The sequence below is a fragment of the Coregonus lavaretus genome (genome assembly GCF_964263955.1).
Source record: "Coregonus lavaretus genome assembly, chromosome: 40".
Classification (NCBI taxonomy): domain Eukaryota; kingdom Metazoa; phylum Chordata; class Actinopteri; order Salmoniformes; family Salmonidae; genus Coregonus; species Coregonus lavaretus.
In genome coordinates, this window is record NC_140027.1 from 7997094 (window position 1) to 8019103 (window position 22010).

General features: G+C 43.6%; 2 protein-coding genes across 2 annotated transcripts in view; one reads left to right on the forward strand and one right to left on the reverse strand.

Annotated features, from left to right (window-relative positions):
- LOC311113660 (nucleosome-remodeling factor subunit BPTF-like) overlaps positions 1–9075 on the forward strand; it is a 48537-nt gene extending 39462 nt beyond the window's left edge. Inside the window, exons 26-32 of the mRNA XM_084156936.1 lie at positions 947–1172; positions 1305–1600; positions 2314–2487; positions 3278–3470; positions 3844–3928; positions 4950–5136; positions 6671–9075. Of these exons, the coding sequence (XP_084013062.1) occupies positions 947–1172; positions 1305–1600; positions 2314–2487; positions 3278–3470; positions 3844–3928; positions 4950–5136; positions 6671–6707 (1198 nt within the window). The 3' untranslated portion in view covers positions 6708–9075. The remainder of the gene's footprint in view (positions 1–946; positions 1173–1304; positions 1601–2313; positions 2488–3277; positions 3471–3843; positions 3929–4949; positions 5137–6670) is intronic.
- Positions 9076–11452: 2377 nt separating this feature from the next.
- On the reverse strand, positions 11453–17714 carry LOC311113373 (UPF0450 protein C17orf58 homolog; the record flags this gene model as incomplete). The annotated part of the gene is made up of 5 exons (XM_084156581.1): positions 11453–14001; positions 14666–14857; positions 15227–15313; positions 15737–16369; positions 17642–17714. The coding sequence occupies 5 exons, from the start codon at positions 17712–17714 to the stop codon at positions 13814–13816; spliced, it is 1173 nt and encodes a 390-aa protein (XP_084012707.1). The 3' UTR covers positions 11453–13813.
- Positions 17715–22010: the final 4296 nt, after the last annotated feature.

The window sequence follows — 22010 nt, forward strand, 5'->3', positions numbered from 1 at the left end:
ACCATGTGTTGTGTCCTCCTCACTGGGTTTAAACCAGACCTACAGTACTGGAGCAGGGCAAGCCAGGGCACTGTGGTTGTGTCCCAAATGGCACCCTATTCCCTAAGTAGTGCACCACTTTTGACCAGGGCCCATAGGGCTCAGGTCAAAAGTAGTGCACTACATAGGGAATACGGTGCCATTTGGGACACAACCGTGAGTCTCGTTCTCTTTTGTGGGGGGGGGGGGGTCTTGTCTCCCTCCATCTCTCTCTTTTGTAGTCAGTCACGTCAGTGTACACAGTCTGGGAACCATGGTTGACCTTGATCTCCCCAGCTTGTGTGTGTGTGAGAGCGCAGTGGCTTCCTATTGCTAGTCTATCTTTCCATCTTTCTCCGGCCCCACCTCTAAATAAACACGGGGAACAAAAACACTCTTGACAGCTGTCACACGTGACCTTGTGACATGGCTACCGATTGGCTTACAGTGTTTTGTCTCGTAGTGTGAGGTAACGAACGGGTGATGGAAACGTTCATGATGTTTATGATGTATGGAAACATTATACATTCCATTTTCTTCAAGTCAATTCATATTTGATTATTAGAATTACTCCCATAAATCTATTCACTTTAAATGTCCTTAAAATTCCTTCACTGGACTATGGATGAAAATGAGCTTCATAGCTAACTCTCCTGTTACGTTGATGGGAAAACTGAAATGAAGACTGAACATTGTCACCTAAATACAAAATGTTTTAAAATCCCATCCACCCCTCCCCTCAGGATGATTGTGTTCCTGGTGGTATTCATCTTTATAAATGGCTATAAGCATGTATGAGCCTTTATATAATATGTTACATCTCTCCCCCTCCCCTGGCAGTATAAAACTAAACTTATTATAAGCATATATAAGCATTTCTAATGTTCTATAAGGCCTAGAACATGTTGTCTCTATCCCCTCCACCCAGGATGATTGTGTGCAACCAGGTGATGAAGTTCATCCTGGACAAGATGGACAAGGACGAGAAGCAGGCGGTCAAGAAGAGGAAGAAGGAGGAAGCGGGCGAGCAGAAGAGGACCAAGGCCAACGCCACCAAGTTGTCGTCGCTGCTCTGCCGGCACAAGGAGACGCTCAAGGCCGAGATCCTCAAGAAGAGAGCCCTGCTGGACAAGGAGCTGCAGCTGGAGACGCAGGTCAGACACACACGCGACATTCTCCCATGAACATACTGTACTCACCATGGACACATGGTAGCAGAGCTGCACACAGATGTCCAACAAACACACACTTTCTATCTCACTCTCTACCCTTATCTCCTTCCACAGGACGAGCTGAGGAGGGACCTCGCCAAGCTGCGACGGGACAAGGAAAGGGCCCAGGCCGCCTCCCACCAGGCGGCCGCCGCCGCACACACGCATCACGCCCAGCACGCCCTCACACACACCTCCCAACTCACCTCGGCGGCCTCCGCCCACAAGCGGAAGCGGGAGGAGGAGAGGGACGCAGCGTCGACAGCTAACGCCAAGAAGAAGAAGAAGATGATCTCCACCACTACCTCTAGAGACAGCAAGAAGGAAATCAGGCTCTACTGTGTCTGCAAAACACCCTACGACGAGTCCAAGTAAGAGACAAGCTGTGTTTTTAAATGGCACCCTATTCCCTATGTAGTGGACAACTTTTGAACCAGGGCCCAAAGCAGTACACTATACAGAAATTAGGGTGCCCATTGGGCTCTAGTCAAAGGTAGTGCACTAGGGAATATGGTGCCATTTGAGACGTAACCCACGTTTATCTACCGCAAACATGACCCTTGTCTAAAGTCCTTCTGAAGAGCCTTAATGTAGTCCAAACACGTTAAATATATACTAAGCTACCTCCAATGCCTCTCTGAAGAGACAGTCAAAATGTATACTGTTAACCATTTACGAGGAAGCTAAAACATTAACAGAAGTGAAGATCAATTTCACCTGAAATTGAAATTTCACCCACTTTCACCTGAAACTATTGCGGTGTGACTCTCCATTTTTTTACTTCCTGAAATGCCATCAACCAGGAAGTTGAAACACTATGGCAACACACAAATGGCAATCAGTACATTCCTAACAAACGCACCTGAAACCATGGTCGTATGGTGGTCTGTTTTGTTTTGACCCCGTAGAGGACTCTGCATTGTTTTGCTTCCTGACTATCATGCTGTCATCCAGGAAGTTGAAACACTGACAAATTAGCAATCAATGTCTTTCCTTACAAACCTACCTGAAACCATGGTGGTTACAATGACCTCATTTGACCCCATAGTGATTTGGCATTCTTTCACATCCTGTGTTCTCCCAGGTTCTACATTGGCTGTGACCTGTGCAGCAACTGGTACCACGGCGAGTGTGTGGGCATCACAGAGAAGGAGGCCAAGAAGATGGACGACTACATCTGCAGCGAGTGCAAGCGGGCCCAGGAGGGCAAGACCGAGGAACTCTACTGCATCTGCCGAACACCCTACGACGAAGCACAGTAAGTGCATAGGAGAATGAGTATGAGTGTGTGTGTGTGTTTTGTGTTTGGGTCCTCAGTGGCGAAAACGTACAATATTATCTATTAGATGGTGATATCTGTTGAGCTTTTGATATTTCGTTTCAGTTATACTTTGTGTTGTTTTCTATTTCCTTTGATGTCTAGGGCTGAAGGTTGTTCTATGTAACAGAGCTTGAATTCCTTATGTAAAGACATTGGCCGTGTCCGAAATCTGTCTTGCCTACTACTTACTAAAACGACATACTGGGTACTAATCGTACTACATGCTATTTAGAACGTACTGTTTACTAAAAACATATTCAGTAAGCAACAAATATCAGCATACTAGGAACATCCATACTGAGAATGCATCATCTAATGCACAATTGCGTTGATTCTCGTCATTCGTTCATTTTGGTAGAGCACATCCCCTTTTCTGATTAGCAGCTCTTGTCAAACACGTGGGTCTCGAAAGACTATTCTCTCCCTCTATAGTGTGGAGCGATTTTAACTAGATGAAAACCAGAAATTAGTATGACATCCTGGCTTTTAAAGCATACACATTTTCTGAAATGTTCCTTACTATAAAACATATTATTTTCGCATAGCCAAAATGCCTACTATTTAGAAACGCAACTATGGGTATTCGGACACGCCAGAATCTATTTCTCCGATCAGACTTGGAACAGAAACCAGGGTCGTGTTCATCAGGCACAATGAACATGACCCAGTTAACCATACCACCTTAACCCTTCTCACCTCTGCCACCCTCCTCCTCGCCCCCACTCAGGTTCTACATCGGCTGCGACCGCTGCCAGAACTGGTACCACGGCCGCTGCGTGGGCATCCTGCAGAGCGAGGCCAACCACATCGACCAGTACGTGTGTCCGCAGTGCCAGTCCACGGAGGACGCCATGACAGTGCTCACGCCGCTCACCGACAAGGATAACGAGGGGTTAAGGAGAATCCTGCGCTCCTTACAGGTATGTCACCCCTCCCTTCACCCTCGTTCCCTCTCTACCTAGCGGAACGTCGGGACGGTACGAAACAAAGCCCTCCTCTGTTCTCATCTCTTATCTGATCTGTACGCTGGTCCCCTGGGCGGCACTTGGACAACTGCCCTGGCTACAGGGGTTTTTCCACCCTCCTCTTCCTTCTCTCCTCCGTTTTTTTCCTCTCTTCTTCCCCTCCTCCTCTGTGTCCGCATGGCACGTACGTAGCCAGAGCACATCTGTGTTGAGCCAGCTGCTCCCAATGCCATTTTCAACCTCTGTTTGTTATCCTTAGTTTTTTTTTGCTCCACATCTCTCAAGTGTCTCCTCTCTCTTTCTCCCTCTCTCTCCCTGCCTCTCTCAGGCTCACAAAATGGCGTGGCCGTTCCTGGAGCCGGTGGACCCGAACGACGCCCCAGACTACTACGGTGTCATTAAGGAACCAATGGGTGAGTTGGGAGAGAGTTCTGTCTGTTTGCATTCGTTCCTTCATTCATCCTGTGTTCAACACTGTAAAAAGAGGTGCTGTTGTCATTAGTGGAATAGTCATCACAAGGGACTCCTCTAAGTTGTTACACACCCAAACACACACAGCCCATCCCCATCGCCCTGCTCGAGAGGAAAGGCCTCCAACTCAGATCAAACTGCCCATGTAAAAGGCGAACTTGCGTCAACAGGGCCTTTTTGAACTTCCACACAAACAAACCGTTAATGAGCTGGCGGAAAAACCCCAGAGGCTTCTACACTTGGACATTACAGTAGCCCCCTTCTAAACGACGGTGCATTCGACCTGGGCCTGGAAACTCTAGTCCACCGGCCGCAAAAAATAAGCCTTTTCGCCCTGCAGGAAAAAAAAGCCAAGTCTGGCAACGGCGGTCCAGACGGCGTAAGTTTGGGGTTTGTAGATGAAGTCTGATGACGGAGAAGAAGGGCCTCTTTGATATGTGCACGTGGTCGGCCTGCCTACTGGGTGGGGGTGAGGGGAGGTTAAGGATCGGATATGTTTGTTTAAATTGGAGCCCCGGGGAGCGACACGGGAGAAAACCACCGCTATCCTGTGAGGGGGAAATTTGAAGGAACAGGTTTGTTGCTAGCTTACCTCGCTAAGTATCGTGATAATTGAGAGACAACTTTCAACTTCTTTCAAAGGCAACTTTCATAACAGTGACAGCATGTTGCCAGAATCGATGGGTCGGCCTCTCGGTCACATCCCGCGTGATTCAATTTGAATGGGCCAAGCCAGAGATTGAGGTTTGAATCTGGCGTTGAGCTAGGATCTTTGACTGTCAAGTAGATGTACAAGTGATGTATTGCGCTTTTAGACGCATACTTGAATATCTATCAAAACATTTACACCACATAAACTGCAATTACTTTTGAAGCAACTATGTGAGATGTTGGAGAAGAATCAACTTGCTGATTCCGAGTGATTCATGTTCTGTTGTTCTTGTCTTCCTCCCTTCTTTCTAGACCTTTCTACGATGGAGGACCGGTTGCAGAAGCGCTACTACATCAAGCTGACGGAGTTTGTGGCGGACATGACCAAAGTCTTCGACAACTGTCGCTACTACAACCCCAGCGACTCGCCGTTCTACCAGTGCGCCGAGGTCCTCGAGAACTTCTTCGTCCAGAAGCTCAAAGGGTTCAAAGCCAGCAGGTAAGACCGCCGACCTCTCCCTTGGCCTTGTCAGTCAACTTCCGACCTTTGAACTCTGCGCTCATCCCACCTTTTCTCTCTTCTTTCCCCATCTTCGTCTTCATCATATCCGCCTGCACTCCTCCTCCGTCCTCGCCTCTTCTTTGTGCTGTTCTCTTATCCCTCCCGCTTTTTTTGTCACTCTCTCCACCCCTTCTAGACATTCCCCAACTTTAGGATTATTCTGTGGAGTTTGATGTTTTGAGTTTGTGTTGCGTTTGCAGTGCTTTAGTCTCTGTTGCAGCTGCCATTGGGGGCAAACTTGAAGGGCCTTAGATACCACCGAACCATCAGACACCAGCCCCAACTTTCTATTGGCATTCACTTTAGAGCTGTGTAGTAGCAATGTCCAATCCATGCTCAATGTCCTTAGCATCCCATCTCCTGTCTTTTGCGCGTCGTTTTGCATCCATACCTCCTCCCCTCCCCTGCATTGCGTGTTTGTGTGCTAATGGTCATGTGCTTCCATCTGCATGTGTTTATGCCATCCATTCTCTCTCCCTCTCTTACAGATTGTGATGTCATAAGTCTGGCCTTTATAGCTGGAATCTGAGCTGGGTGCCGGGGTCACTCTAAAAAAAATAACATTAGCCTATCCTGGACCTTGCTGTTTTTATTTATTTAAAACAGCATCAAACTATTTGTAAGAAAGTACATTTACAGTATAAACCACACCGTAGGTGTGTTTTTTTGGTATTTTTAGAAGGAAAGACACTTTAAAAACATTTCTCCATTTGATAATGGCAGCCATGTTGGTCACAAACAGCAATCAAGGGAAAGCATTTGTTAGTTTTTTTTACATTCATTTCACAGACGACAGATATTCGATGGGAGTTGAGTTCATTTCTGTTTATCTCTCAATCTGGTGACGTGTGTGGCACAATATCAAGTATCGGAAAGATTAGTCGGCAACCTCATCGTTGTGATTCGATTTTTCTAAAATGTTGACACTTTTCTCACACGTAATGTTGTATTCAACTCAGTTCCACATGTGCAGATAACCTATCATTTAATTTACAGAGTAAGTTTATTGTATTGATGACGTGCAACGATTGTACCTCCTCTTAGCTTGCCATTTTAAAAAGAATAACAACATTTATCAATTAGTCTTTTATCTGGTTTATTAATGTATAATGTTATTGTTTTATGTGCATATTATATCCTTTTGTGAAGGAGTATTATATGTTCAAAATAAAAAATAATGGTAAGATATAGGTCAGAGTTTTTTGTGTAGCTTTTCAGTTCATTTCTGGTGAACTCGACTGTCCCACGGTTTACATGGTATGTTCTCACTGTATATACAAGCCATATAGAACATTAAACTAACGTTACACCAACATGGCTGCTCTCTCTGCTCAGATGTCTGACCCCACTGGCATCCAATAAGTGTTTTTGTATTCCCTTGTGCATGTTTTGTCATTTGTCAAGCTTTTAATAAAAAAAAACATATCAATCGATCACATCAACTGTTTCCCCTTCTCTCTGCATTCTGTAGGTCTCATAACAACAAACTGCAGTCTACAGCCTCTTAGAATACACAGTCAGCACCCCTTCTAAAGCTAACTGTCAAAATGGCTGCCAATGTGGTTCCCCCTGAACACTCGTACTCCAATGGGGAAGCCAGGCTGCTTCTTACCTGTCCACACACACACCACACCTGTCGGACTTGGGAGTGGGAGTCACACCCCCTGTTTAAAACCAGCACACACTCCTCGAAGATCGTAGCCGACGCGCGCTTCAGGCCGAACGGCATTCGTGCCAAACCGGATGAGCCCTCACCGCTCCTCAACCACCTCTATGGCTGTGGAAAGAGAAGAGCCTGGCAGTGGAAGGTTCCATTATCCAAACCCTTAGTGTTCATGATGGGAGATACCACATCCCCAACAAACGGGGGGAGGGAGGCTTTCAGGTCACAGCCTGGTTCCTTCCCTTTCAAAGCACTTCCGATCTGGTGGACGAAATGGAGGGATGGAGGGAGAGAACCTCCCTGAAGTCAATAAGCTAATTGGCCGTTCGAGGGCAGTACGAAACAAGGCAGCAGTAGACTCTTTTCAAGTTGTTTATTCTGTAACTAATCTCACATCTCTTTTGTATCAGCTATTCTTCCTTCCCTGGGGGTCAACTCCCATTTCGTACTGTGTATGTCCCAAATGTTAACCTATTCCCTATATAGTGCACTACCTTTGACCAGAGCCAGATGGGCCCTGGTTCAAAAGTAGTGCACTATAAAGGGAATAGGGTGCCATTTGGGATGACAACCACTGACACTTTCTAGCTGTCTCTGCTTCCTCATCTCATGATTCCTCATTCAAAATGGGTCTAAATAGCACACACACACCTGTCTGGCTGCTTGTGTTTGGAAGGAGCTGATCCTAGATCATCGTGAACCCACTTGGTGTCACCTTGAAGATGAATGTGCCCGGACCTCCAAACAGGCCATAGAGAGTCCAAGTTACCATTTCTATGTAATGTCTCACTGTGGAAATGCTATCCTGTTTGTAAAACCTTGTTTTTTCAGACGTTGAACCTCCGTTTACCTTTCTCTTTATGTTACCACCTAAGACGGGAATATTGGTGTATATGAAACAACAACCGACATTGGGAAAACAAGCTCTGTTTCTCGCCATGTAGAGGCTTCTCTAACACTTTTAATTGAAGACATTCATCCGATGAAAACAAGAAATGCTCTCCAAGTCCTTCCACAGGATAATAGCTGAGGATGGACTTGGACAATGTGAAAACCGTTAAAGGGCATATTTAACCTAAGTGTACTGACCATCCATACCGCAATCCCCCAATGTTTTGTGAAGAAGGTTTGATCACATGCATCTCTCAATTCATAGGCCCCCTATGAAGGATTAAGTCAAATCATTTTGAGTTTTCCACTGCATCAAGTAAACCATGTTGTGGTCTAGAACAGTAAATCAGAAAGTCAACCTTCATTGAGGAATCTTTATACTAAGTTGGGGTTTGTATGAAGAATTTTTTAGGAACTCTTGGGCATTTTTATCATATTTGGAACTCTTTTCTAATCTGTAATAATTGTGTCGTGGCAGTACTGTTTGTTGAGGGGAGAACATTTTTGGAGTTGTCACTGGTGCTCTTAGTTAATATCTCTTAAAGATCGACTTAAGAGTAGGGGGGGAAAGCCTTCGGTTTGAAGAGGGGTTGGGGTCAATTTCGTTTCAATTTTGGAAGTGAACTTAAATTCCCATTTTCATTGGAATTTTAGTTTACTTCCTGAATTTAAATGGCAATAACCGAAAACCTGGTTTGAAGTGCCAACAACTTTTTCGGAGGTGGACTGAGTTGAGAGATGAGGTGACCGAAGCCTGTTTGTCAGTCCTATTCACTGACCTGTTTGCATTTCAAACGATGCACTCCAGTTTCTATTCTTACATGCATCGTCCACCATTTCTATTTCATATTGTATAATATGGCTGTCAATATACAAAGAGATTTTAGAGATTTTTTTAGCATTAGGACTTTTATTTTTGTCCATTTTAACCAGCAACTAAGCCTACCTGTACATTCAATAGATATTCTCTATCTTTTGTCAAAGTGAACTCTACATTTAGGTAAAATTGCCCTTTATATTAAAAGTGCTGCATATTGTGTGCATATTGATTTAAAACGGGGCGGGGAATGTTGACTTTTTGAAGAGTAAAAAAAAATAAAAGAACCAACCAGTTCTACACATCTCTTAATAACTTCATCACTATCTGATTTTATTTATTCATATCGCTGAAAATATTTCGTTTTTTTGTAAATGTAAGAGGAAACATAACTGGGGAAAAATACTATATGTTTTTAACAGATTGTGGCAACTCTTAAGAGATCCTTTTTTGTACTTGATAGGACATTTCATCCTAGATAATAAAGTCATGTTTTTGACATCAATTGTCCAATGTGCTGTCATCTTTGTTTTTGTGTACTTATGTTGTATTTAATTTGTGTTTAAGGGCCAGGAGTTTTGTCCGGACATGTTTATCCTGCCAGGTCACATGGTCTGGAATGTATCATGTAATGAATACTAAGATGTTTGTACCTTTTTCATCTATTTCCATAGTGGAGTTGGATTAAGTTGCCTCAGACACTGATCTAGAGTCAGCTTCCTTGCATTTCCCCCTGTAATGTTGAAGGTATTTTGATATTTATTAGGATCCCCATTAGCCGCTGCGAAAGCAGCATCTACTCTTCCTGGGGTCCACAAAAGGTAAGACATTCAGGGAGAGTTAGCTGATCCTAGATCTGTGCCTAGAGACAACTTCTACCCAGAGCAGGGGATGGTGCCGGAGGGCAGCACTTATGCTTTGGGTATCTCCCACCCACACACACACACATTGTATTTCCCCTGTACAAAGGAGCGTTGGACACAATTCACCTCTGTCATCAAAGGAAAACTCCACCCCCCAAATTTGTTTTGGGTGTATTTGGTTCATTAGTTAATTGTTGATATAGTCCTGAATGATATATTTTGCATCATATGAATCTGCGTTTTTCATCATATGACGCAAAATGCATCATACAGGCCATATTTCTGTATTTTCAAAGTTACATATCTTGAAAACGTGATTGCTGACATGCAAAGCATTTTGGGACGGTATCAACAGTGGACTAATGGAACAAATACCAAAAGATCGTTTTTGCGTGGAGTTTTCCTTTAACCTTCCCCTCTCACCAAAGACACACACCCCTCCCTCTCTCCCTTCTTCACGCTCTCCCTCCACTCCAAACCCCTAACTGAATCCAGAGCTTTGCATGGACACCAAATGGACTACAGATGACCACAAGTCCCAGCAATTCCTCTCTCCCCTCTCACTGTGGCTTGGGGGGCTGGAACTGTCTCTCTCACTGTCACACAGGAAGGAACTAGGACAAATTTCCACCTCTTCCCCCATCCCAACCCCTTATCCCTATTCCTCTCCATAAGGAATGTTGTCCCGCTGTGATGGTAGCCGAGATGCGACGAGCTCCCGTTTCCTGCCCGCCTGCATTTGTTCCTTCCAGCTCTGTTCCCAGATGGACTTCAGAGCATGGGAACGGCTCGTTTCAAAAATCATTCCTGAAGCCAGACGGAGAAGCTATTACACCCCAATTATGACCCTGTTTTTGGGCACTTAATCGCCAGGGGTTATCACCAGGATTTAAGCAGTATTTTTCACTATACACTCCCATTTCAAATCTGTGTGCACCATACATAGAGATCCTATAATTCACTAGAGAGGCTGATGTCATAGACCCTCATAATTCCAGAATGTGTTCATTATGGCAGCCATCTTGGTCAGGAATTAATCCAAAAGTGATTCTATATGTAATTCTGTGGTGCCATTCAAGAATGTGTGTTTGCAAGGCTTCGGTTGAGTGATAGCCCCAACCGATAAAACACGAATAGACCCACAGACCACACCAACACCCAATGAGTAAAAAACAAATACATATTTATTAGTTCCATGTAGTATGAGATGAGATATGCGCACACAGTGCAAACCTTTGGCTTTTCTCTCATTTTAAGTATGAGGATTGTCAAAGATGACAGGCCAGACCAAAGGTATGTGGCCTGGATGTCTATCTTATCTTCCATTCAATGTTTTCCCTCAGGAATGGAGAGAGCCCAGGGTCTCTCTTTCTCTCCCAGGGTCTCTCTCTCTCTCCCAGGGTCTCTTTCTGTCTTGATTTATGTACATACAGTGCCTTCAGAATATATTCACATCCCTTGACTTTTTCAACATTTTGTTGTGTTACAGCCTGAATTTAAAATTGATTAAATTGAGATTTTGTGTCACTGATCTACACACAATACCCCATAATGTAAAAGTGGAATTTTGTTTGTAGAAAAAATGTATTAATAAAAAATGAAAAGCTGAAAAGTCTTGAGTCAATAAGTATTCAACCCCTTTGTTATGGCAAGCCTAAATAAGTTCAGGAGTAAAAATGTGCTTAACAAATCACATAAGTTGCATGGACTCATTCAGTGTTCAATAATAATGGTTAACATGCTTTTTGAATGACTACCCAATCTCTGTACCCCACGCATAAAATTATCTGTAAGGTCCCGCAATCGAGTAGTGAATTTCAAGCACAGATTCAACCACAAAGACCAGGGAGGTTTTTCAATGTCTCTCAAAGAAGGGCACCGATTGGTAGATTAAAATAAAATAAAGCAGATGCTGATTATCCCTTTGAGTATGGTGAAGTTATTCATTAGGCTTTGGATGGTGTATCAATACACCCAGTCACTAGAAAGATAAGATGTCCTTCCTAACTCAGTTGCCAGAGAGGAAAAAAACTGCTCAGGGATTTCACAATGAGGCCATTGCTAATTTTAAAACAGTTACAGTTTAATGGTTGTGATATGAGGAAACTGAGGATGGATCAACAACTTTTTGTCCTGAATACAAAGCGTTATGTTTGGGGCAAATCCAAAACAACACATCACTGAGTACCACTCTTCATATTTTCAAGCATGGTGGTAGCTGCATCATATTATGGGTATGTTTGTCATCGGCAAGGAGTCAGGAGTTTTTAAGGATAAAAAGAAACTGAGTACAGCTAAGCACAAGCAAAATACTAGAGGAAAACCTGATTCAGTCTTCTTTCCAACAGACACTGGGAGACAAATTCATGTTTCAGCAGGACAATAACCTAAAACACAAGGCCAAATCTACACTGGAGTTGCTTACCAAGACGACATTGAATGTTCCTGAGTGGCCTAGTTACAGTTTTGACTTAAATCGGCTTGAAAATGTATTTCTAGCAATGATCAACAACCAACTTGACAGAGTTTGAAGAATTTTACAAAGAATAATGGGCAAATATTGTACAATCCAGGTGTGCAAAGCTCTTAGAGACTTACCTAGAAACACTCACAGCTGTAATCGCTGCGAAAGGTGTTTCTAACACGTATTGTCTCTGGGGGGGGTGAATACTTATCTAATCAAGATATATTAGTATTTTATTTTTCATTGATTTTTTATAAATGTTCTCATTTTTCTTCCTCTTTCACATTACAGAGTATTTTGTGTATATCGTTGACCAAAAATGACAATTAAATCCATTTTAATCCCACTTTGTAACACAACAAAGTGTGGAAAAAGTCAACGGGTGTGAATACTTTCTGAAGGCACTGTAACCTTCTTTCTCTTCTTTCTTTTTCACCTTCCCTCCTCATCCCTCTCTCCTTCCCTTTGCCACTCTCAAATGCCTCCTTTGAGCTTTGGCCCCACCGGATGTGTGTGCATGATTTTGTGTGTGTGTTTGCGTTTGTGTGTTTGCGTTTGTGTGTGTGCATGAGCAAATAAGGACCAGAGGTGGCATTAGCTTTCACCCCACCATCTCCAAAGAGAGCCGGAGAGGAGAGCCGCACTTTTCTGAAGCCGTGTGTCCAGGTGCGCTGGGGATCAGATTTCCACGATTAGATTTACAAAAACACTCACTAATACCACCAGGTTCCCTTATGAAGTCTGTTTTCTCCGTCTGATATTTCCACTTGAAAAATACGTTTATTTTAGCCTCTTTTGTGTCTTTTCTCACCTTTTCCCTCCTCCTCTTGTTGTTGTTGATGCTTTTCCAGTCTTTCATCCCACCCCCCTCTTCTCTTTCACATACAGTAATAGTGCATTTCCTGTAATCAAATGACAGGCACAAAACAACAGTATAAAGATGCAACAGCTGTTCTTACAGGCATAAATAGGAGTTTGCTGATATTGTATAGTCTGTCAATAGGAAATCCTTTAGAGTTTCCGACCAAGTTCAAAATGGGTAATGTGATTGGACTCTTGCCATTGGAGAAGCACCAGTGTGCAACTAGATCTGAACAGATAGTCTTTCCCATGGATGATTGGGATAACTTGGGACAAGCCAATTGGAGATGTGTGTGTGTGTGTTCGCATGAATAGTGAGGCTGGAGTTGGCAGTCTTCCTCCCTCAGGGCAAATATGGGCTTCATTCACATGCTCGGACACCATCTTCAAACGTGGCCACGGGACAACCAAAATATTCTGATGAAAAGTTGTGTTACATCGGATGAGCCAATGAAAATGTCCTCTACCTGAATTATTCCATTGAACCATAACTCTGGGTTCACTGGCAGAATATTTCAATCGTAAATGAAACCAATTTGAGGGAGGCACTGATCTGACCGATTCATGTTCCAGACATGAAGAAATTATCATTTTAAGTACTACGACATCTTAATAAATGAGTAAAGAAGACTTATGAACATAGAGATATACTAGAGAGCTCATCTTTTATCTTTGTAAAGTGTGCCCTCTATCCAACTCTATGCTCATGCACAATAATAGAGAGCAACAGTATGAGGAAATCTGATGGGACACTTCAAGCAGAGGTTTAAAGACGAGAACCTTTGATATAGACTCCACTTGTGTCTTCTATCAAAGAGGACGCAAAGCTACAAGGTAAAGACTGTACAGACAGACAAGCAAAAACATTACCACTCAACCTTGATTATGATACAAACAAGTGCAGAAGGTCCATGCCAGAAAAAAACAACAACATCTTGGCCTCGTCCTTCTACGTCTCTGCTGAAAGGCTGAAGGGGTTATAGGTCACAGTCACTTCATGTTGACAGCTGCAATGTCTTTTCCGCCGCTGCAGGGGGCAATAGTCTGTTTTGGGTTCACCTACACTTGGAGCGGGTGGCCTCCAGGGCTTTCTGGTGTCTCCTCTTGTTGAAGCGCTTGACGTAGTTGTTGCTGCGCAGGAGGCCGTCCCCTGGCTTCAGTTTGCCCCCCAGCAGGGCCAGGAGGTCGTTGGGGAGGTGGCGCCTCCGGTGGTAGATCTGGCCCATTACAATGTATCGGCTACCTATAGAATAGCATGGGGGGAAGAGAGGGAGTTAGTGAATTCATTAGCAGTATTTGGTCTCTCTGCTCAACTGGTAGACATGAGTTCAGTACCATTGACTATACTAGCATACCACATAGCATGGAGAAATGTATTGGGAATCCGTTATAAGTAATATGCTAGTGTTGCTATCGGAACGTAGCCATGGTGACACCCTATTCCCTATATCCCTCAAATTCAAATCTGGACCTCGAAGCCAGTTCCACTGCTTTTTTCATTCTTCCCCTCTAATCAGGGACTGATTTAGACCTGGGACACCAGGTGGGTGCAATTAATTATCAGGTAGAACAGAAAACCAGCCGTACTTCAGACCTCCAGCCTAGGATTTGAATACCCCTGCCCTATATGGTGCACTACTTTTGTCCAGAGTGCACCATATAGGGCAGGGCTCTCCAACCCTGTTCCTGGAGAGCTACCGTCCTCTAGGTTTTCACTCCAAACCTAATCTAGCGCACCTGATTCTAATAATTAGCTGGTTGATAAACTGAATCAGGTTAGTTACAACTGGGGTTGGATTGAAAACCGACAGGAGGGTAGCTCTCCAGGAACAGGGTTGGAGAGCCCTGATTTAGGGGATAGGGTGCCATTTGGGACGCATTCATTGGTTCCTTAAGTTGACACTTACCTAGTTTGATGTCAGGACAAGGCTTGCTACATTTGTAGGTGTCCAGGACTAGGAGACGCACTTTGAGAAAGAAGCTGTCTGGAGTGACATAGAGACGGCTCATCTTGTAGAAACCATCGCTGCTCACCATCAGTGTGATGAGTCTAATCCCCTTACGCACCATGTCTATGTCATGAACGATCCCATTGATGGCTGAAATGTAAAGGTAAATGGTCAAATGAAAGTAAAGGTAATTGTTTGTAACTCTAAAGTGGATAGTAGCGCATAGCACTCGTAGGTACAGATCTAGGATCAGCTAAACTGACCCAAGATCACCGTTTAGGGGCAACTTCACCCTGCACCATGATGAGCAGCCTCTTTCTGTCACTCTAGTCTAAACTACAGCATGATTGGCGGGTTGCAAATAGACTGCACCAGACATTGTGTCATGGCCTTATTTTGTCCCCTTCTCCCATCCCTTCACTTCCAGTCTTTATGGAGAGATCACTGGAAGATGGCCAGGCCACCCATCTCACTCTCATACAATAGTCTAACCCTGTTCACACACACACACACACTCACCAAATTCACTGTAGCAGTAGTACTCTCTCTCCTCCTTCTCCTTCCTGCACTCACTCATGCAGACGGCCTCGTGAGTGAAGTCAGACTCTGTGAGAGAGGGAGTCAAAGAGAAAGGAAGAGAGCGAGAGAGATGAGAAGAAGGAGCGAGTGACCGACCGGGCCGTGCCTGCTTGTGTGGAGCCAGACTTCATTCCAGTGTCATTAGAAGGACCAGAGTTGTCATTACAAAACCCAGGCGTCACATTCCGCAGGAGGGGGCTCCATGTTCCCCGTCCTCCCCACTCCGGTCTCACCCCTTAATTACTGCATCATAACTGATCTCACTTAGGCATATTTAGCATTGCTATCATAACCTCTCACTCCCTAAGACTTCACACAAAGGGACACATTCAATCCAGATTTAGGTAGCAATTTGTGGCTGGAGAGGTAATAAGCTAACTATACCCAAAATCTCAGCAGTCTCTCACTGTCACCATACATAGTGTGGGGGTATAGTGTCACTTTCCGTACCTCGTTTCAGGACGTCGAAGTGGTAGAGCAGGCTGGAGGAGCGACGGTTGATGAGCACAGATGAGCGGCTGTTATTCCGGTTGGCGCCGCCGGACTGGTACAGACTGGACTTCCCCCCAGGGCGATTCTCCTCCGGGTCCAGCTTTCTGGTTGGGGGGTCCCTGCGAGGGGAGGGGGCCGGGTGAGGGTGGGGGTGGCCCCTGGGTCTGGAGTTGGGGTGACTGTCCGGGTCACTCTGCGGGGGGTTGTTGAAGTTAGTGTGGGGGTCCCGGTGAGGGTCCACGTTGACTTTCTGTGTGCGGTTGGTGGCAGCGATTAGTGGTGTTTTGGGAAGTGCTAGACCCGCCTCGCCGCGGTTCTTCTCGCTGTTGTGCTCGATCAGGCGGTCATTTTTAGGGCCCTTCTTGCTCTTGTTGTGGGGGCCGGGGCGAGGGTCACTGTGCTTGGGCCAGACCCCCGAGGGAAGGGGGTGGAGGGCGTACTTGGGGTCCCCGGCTTTGCTGCTCTTTTCCAGGAGCTCGTTTATGGGGAGAGAGGGGTCTTTGGTCCCTAGCCTTGTGCTCTGGTTCTGGGCAGAGTCGGGTAAAACACTCTGGCCCTTCTCAGAGGGGGTGCTGATCACGGAGAACAGCTCTGGATAAAGCAGGCAAGAACAATCCAGTTACACCCAGCAGTATATTATAACTTTATAATATCAATGGCCCCTATATCATACCTCCATCATATAAGGTTATGAGTACAGTTGATTGCTTCTTAATATAAGCAATAGCTTGAGACTATCAATCGTTTTTTAACTGTCAGAGCTGGGTAAAAAAAGCATTGCCAGTTCTCTGCCCCTTCCAATTGGAACGAACTACAAAAGGGCATGAAATTACAGGAGGTTGTCTCCTTGAGTGTGTTTAAAGCTAGGGTCAAACTTATGGTGGACAATGAAGTTGGGGGCTGTCAATGTTTTGACCCCAGGATGCACCACACCTCCCCAAAGTATCTTGCCTGCTCAATCTTTAAATTGATGTTTTTAAACTGTGATGCTCTATGTTTTATTATGTTGTAAATGTGTCTGAAACTTTGTGTGCTGATATTTGGCCAGGTCTCTTGTAAAATAGATATTTCATCTCAATAAGACTAACCTGGTCAAATAAAATAAATAAAATGAGTGTGGGCACTGAACTAAAGCATAAAAAATGCACTGCATATATTCTATTCAATGGTGATTTTGTTTTTTATGTATTCACCATATATTCTAATCTACTGATATTACATAGTCATTTCTAAAGACATTTTCATCCAGATCTTATGAGTAGGCCTATAAAGTCTTACTGTCAGTACACAAGCCAAACACTTAAAAGTAAAGTAAAGAATTCACAGGATAATCAATGTACCTCAAAAATCCAAATCTACATTATGGGATGGCAGGTAGCCTAGCGGTTAAGCGAGTTGGTCTAGTAACTGAAAGGTCACTGGTTTGAATCCCCGAGCCTACTAGGTGAAGAATCTGTCAACGTTCCCTTGCTCCTGGAAATCACTCTGGATTAGAGCGTCTAGTGGAAGTATGCTTTGTAATTCGAACTAGATGTAATTTACTGACACCGATAGTTGTCAGATTATGAGAATTTCACTATTTTTTTGAACTCCAGCTTTATGATATGCACATTTCACATGATTGTATTGTTGCAAAGTAGCCTACACAAAGATTGAATTAGATATGTCTGAGATTTAATTATAGGCTTATATTTGTGAAAGAGAAAAAATATGATATCAATCATAAAAATAACTTTCATTCCATACATAAACATACATAAAGTCCTGTCATCCAGGAACTATATATCAGGCAGTGTCAGAGGAAGGCCCGAAAAATTGCCAAAGACTCCAGCCACCCAAGCCATAGACTATTCACTCTGCTACCCTCCGGCAGACTGTAACGGAGCATCAGCTCTCCGACCAACAGGCTCCAAGACAGCTTCTGCCCCAAAGCCATAATACTGCTAAATAGCCAGATAGCTAAATAGTCAATTAATGTTACCTAAACTATCTGCACTGACTCTATCTTGCACTGACTGACCCTACGCACACTCACTAGATGTTACATACACACCATATACATACTCACGCACACTACACTGTCACTCCCACAGAAAACCCTCACACGTTCACATACACTTAATACGCACACACGCATACCAACACACCACAAACACACGCACACTTTTACACTCATAATTTTCTGCTGCTACTCTGTTCTTTATTTCACTCTTTTTTATTATCTATCCGGATGCCTAGTCACTTTACCCTGCCTTCATGTGCATACTGTATCTACCTCAAATACCTCGTCCCTCTCTCTGCACATTGATCTGGTAGGCTACTGGTACTCACTGTATATAGGTCCATTCTTGTGTATTTTCTTTTATTCCTGTTGTGTTAGTTACTATTTTGTATTATTATTTGTCAACTCTGCATCATTGGGAAAGGTTCGTAAGCAAGCATCTAGTCATGTATATTACACCACTTGTATTCGGCGCAAATAAAATAAATAAAATGTCGATTTGATAAGCCTATATATCTATTTCTTTATTGCACCTCTCAGAAAATGTTTCGACTGCTTTATAAATCGACATGTCATCACATTTACAATAAATACAAAAATAGTTTCAAATTATATTGGTTTTTAAAAGCAATTGCTATTTCCTAATGGATATTCTGATCTACAATAATACTGTCACCATTCTTTACCATTATTCTCCTTAAAATGTAGAATGTAAATGTAATTAGACATTATTGGAAAGCAGCAATAATTGTTGCCCGACTTACCATTGTCCTCCGCTTCAGAAAAAGTAAACGCAAGTACCAGCAGGAGTAGAATAATCCCTGTCATCCTGAAAAGTGCTATTGGACCAACTTTGAATTCTGCTGGAGTGTATCTGAATTCCTGAGGTTTATATGCCTCGAGCTTGGAATGGAAGGCGTGTCACTCCGACGCAGAGGTAAACAGAGTGACACCAGAGACTACCTTCATTCATGAAGCCATAGAGGTCCTATTAAATTCCAAATCTATACATGAAACACCCTTCGGTCTTTAGTAGGCTACTATGTGTGGGGCCTTTAAAAAAACGTGGGCCTTTAAAAAGCCTTTAGCCTTTAATTCTACTAATTACTGATGATAGTGATTATTAGTGATTACGGATTGTGATAGGCTATTTAAAATCACATGTGTTATTTGTATTTGTAGGCTATTGCATTGCATACAAATGGCAATAGCCTGCCCCATGTAGGATTTCACAATGTTGCATTTGACCAGTAAAATAAATAAAATAAAAAGTTAAAGTAAACACTTTTGGATGCACTTGTCTAGGGGGCTATCCTCATTTCTCTCTCTTCCTCTCCCATGATACAAACATGCTGCTTTTCGACTGTAACGTCACACTAGTGTCTACACCCTTATGTTATACTAGGGAAATTGTTTCCATAACTAGGGCTAATGGTGAGGACTTGTTATGAGTAGAATCAACAACCTCTGCAGTTGCTTTGTGAGAAGATGTTAAAGTTCACAGTTAGCCATTGTTATGTAAATTACATCTGAAAAGTACCAGTGGCCTGGCTTTGGTCCTCAACACAGATTATCCATTATATTGACCAGATACTATAGTGCCCGCTCTACCCCGCTCCAGTGAAAATAAATGTCTTCAAAAATGGGAGGCAGTCGAAAGGAGGCAAGATCAGGTGGGACAGATTCGCTTGTGAAAAACAGGCACAACGGTTTCCAGTCCACTAGTTACTACAGCCACAAAGTAAAAATATGTCTATATAGTAAATATTAATGAAAACAAAAATGTGCTTTTCGGTCTTAATTTAAGGTTAGGGTTAGACATAAGGTTATCAGTGTGGTTATGGTTATGGTTAGGTTTAAAATAACATTTTTAAAATATAAATTTTTGAAATAGGCGTGTTTATGACTTTGTGGCTGTAGTAACTAGAGACAACCAGGCACAACTCCGATATAAATAGTTTTTCTCAAAGTTGCCGAGATGTTACGTGTCCTACTTATATCAGTACAATCGTAACAACTTAATCATTACGAAACTTATATTCGATCAATTACATTACATTTTTTTGTTAACAAAATTCGACACGCTCATTGACCTCCATACAAAAACTTCTCGCTTGGTGAGCGAAAAAAAGAAAAAACGCCACCTGCTGGAGAAGACAGATTTTGGGCCCAATTATCCCTCTCGCCTCGCCTCTTCCTCTCTGCCGAAATGAGAGCAGGTCCGCCAGATCCATGGCCCAGTCAGACACGGGTGCCGGCCCGCATAGATGGAAACGTCTGTGCCTTTTGTGTGAAACACTGGAATATATACTGTATGGAAATGCGCCAACATATTGTTTCTTATTCATTCTGTTTGCCACTGTGAATGTGTAGCCTATACCGGTAAAAGTCATACGCGTAGAACCACTGCCCCCTTCTGGATGCATTTTTTCATATTTTATATTTATTTTTTTCACCTTTATTTAACCAGGGTAAGCCAGTTGAGAACAAGTTCTCATTTACAACTGCGACCTGGCCAAGATAAAGCAAAGCAGTGCGATAAAAACAACAACACAGAGTTACATATGGGGTAAAAAAATATATAAAGTCAAAAAATACAACAGAAAATATATATACAGTGTGTGCAAATGTAGCAAGTTATGGAGGTAAGGCAATAAATAGGCTATAGTGCAAAATAATTACAATTAGTATTAACACTGGAATGATAGATGTGCAAGAGATGATGTTCAAATAGAGATACTGGGGTGCAAATGAGCAAAATAAATAACAATATAGGGATGAGGTATTTGGGTGGGTGGGCTAATTTCAGATGGGCTGTGTACAGGTGCAGTGATCGGTAAGGTGCTCTGACAACTGATGCTTAAAGTTAGTGAGGGAGATAAGAGTCTCCAGCTTCAGAGATTTTTTGCAATTCGTTCCAGTCATTGGCAGCAGAGAACTGGAAGGAATGGCGGCCAAAGGAGGTGTTGGCTTTGGGGATGACCAGTGAGATATACCTGCTGGAGCGCATACTACGGGTGGGTGTTGCTATGGTGACCAATGAGCTAAGATAAGGCGGGGATTTGCCTAGCAGTGATTTATAGATGGCCTGGAGCCAGTGGGTTTGACGACGAACATGTAATGAGGACCAGCCAACAAGAGCGTACAGGTCACAGTGGTGGGTAGTGTATGGGGCTTTGGAGACAAAACAGATGGCACTGTGATAGACTACATCCAATTTGCTGAGTAGAGTGTTGGAGGCTATTTTGTAAATGACATCGCCGAAGTCAAGGATCCGTAGGATAGTCAGTTTTACGAGGGCATGTTTGGCAGCATGAGTGAAGGAGGCTTTGTTGCGAAATAGGAAGCCGATTCTAGATTTAACTTTGGATTGGAGATTCTTAATGTGAGTCTGGAAGGAGAGTTTACAGTCTAACCAGACACCTAGGTATTTGTAGTTGTCCACATACTCTAGGTCACGATTGAAGAGCATGCATTTAGTTTTACTAATGTTTAAGAGCAGTTGGAGGCTACTGAAGGAGTGTTGTATGGCATTGAAGCTCGTTTGGAGGTTTGTTAACACAGTGTCCAATGAAGGGCCAGGTGTATACAAAATGGTGTCGTCTGTGTAGAGGTGGATCTGATAGTCACCAGCAGCAAGAGCGACATCATTGATATACACGGAGAAAAGAGTCGGCCCAAGAATTGAACCCTGTGGCACCCCCATAGAGACTGCCATAGGTCCAGACAACAGGCCCTCCGATTTGACACATTGAACTCTATCTGAGAAGTAGTTGGTGAACCAGGCGAGGAAGTCATTTGAGAAACCAAGGCTATTTAGTCTGCCAATAAGAATGCGGTGGTTGACAGAGTCAAAAGCCTTGGCCAGGTCGATGAAGATGGCTGCACAGTACTGTCTATTATCGTTTAGGACCTTGAGCGTGGCTGAAGTGCACCCATGACCAGCTCGGAAACCGGATTGCATAGTGGAGAAGGTATGGTGGTATTCGAAATGGTCGGTGATCTGTTTGTTAACTTGGCTTTCAAATACTTTCGAAAGGCAGGGCAGGATGGATATAGGTCGTCTGTAACAGTTTGGATCGATATGTGTCACCCCCTTTGAAGAGGGGGATGACCGCGGCAGCTTTCCAATCTCTGGGGATCTCAGACGTTACGAAAGAGAGGTTGAACAGGTTGAACAGGGGTAGCGACAATATCGGCGGCTAGTTTTAGAAAGAAAGGGTCCAGATT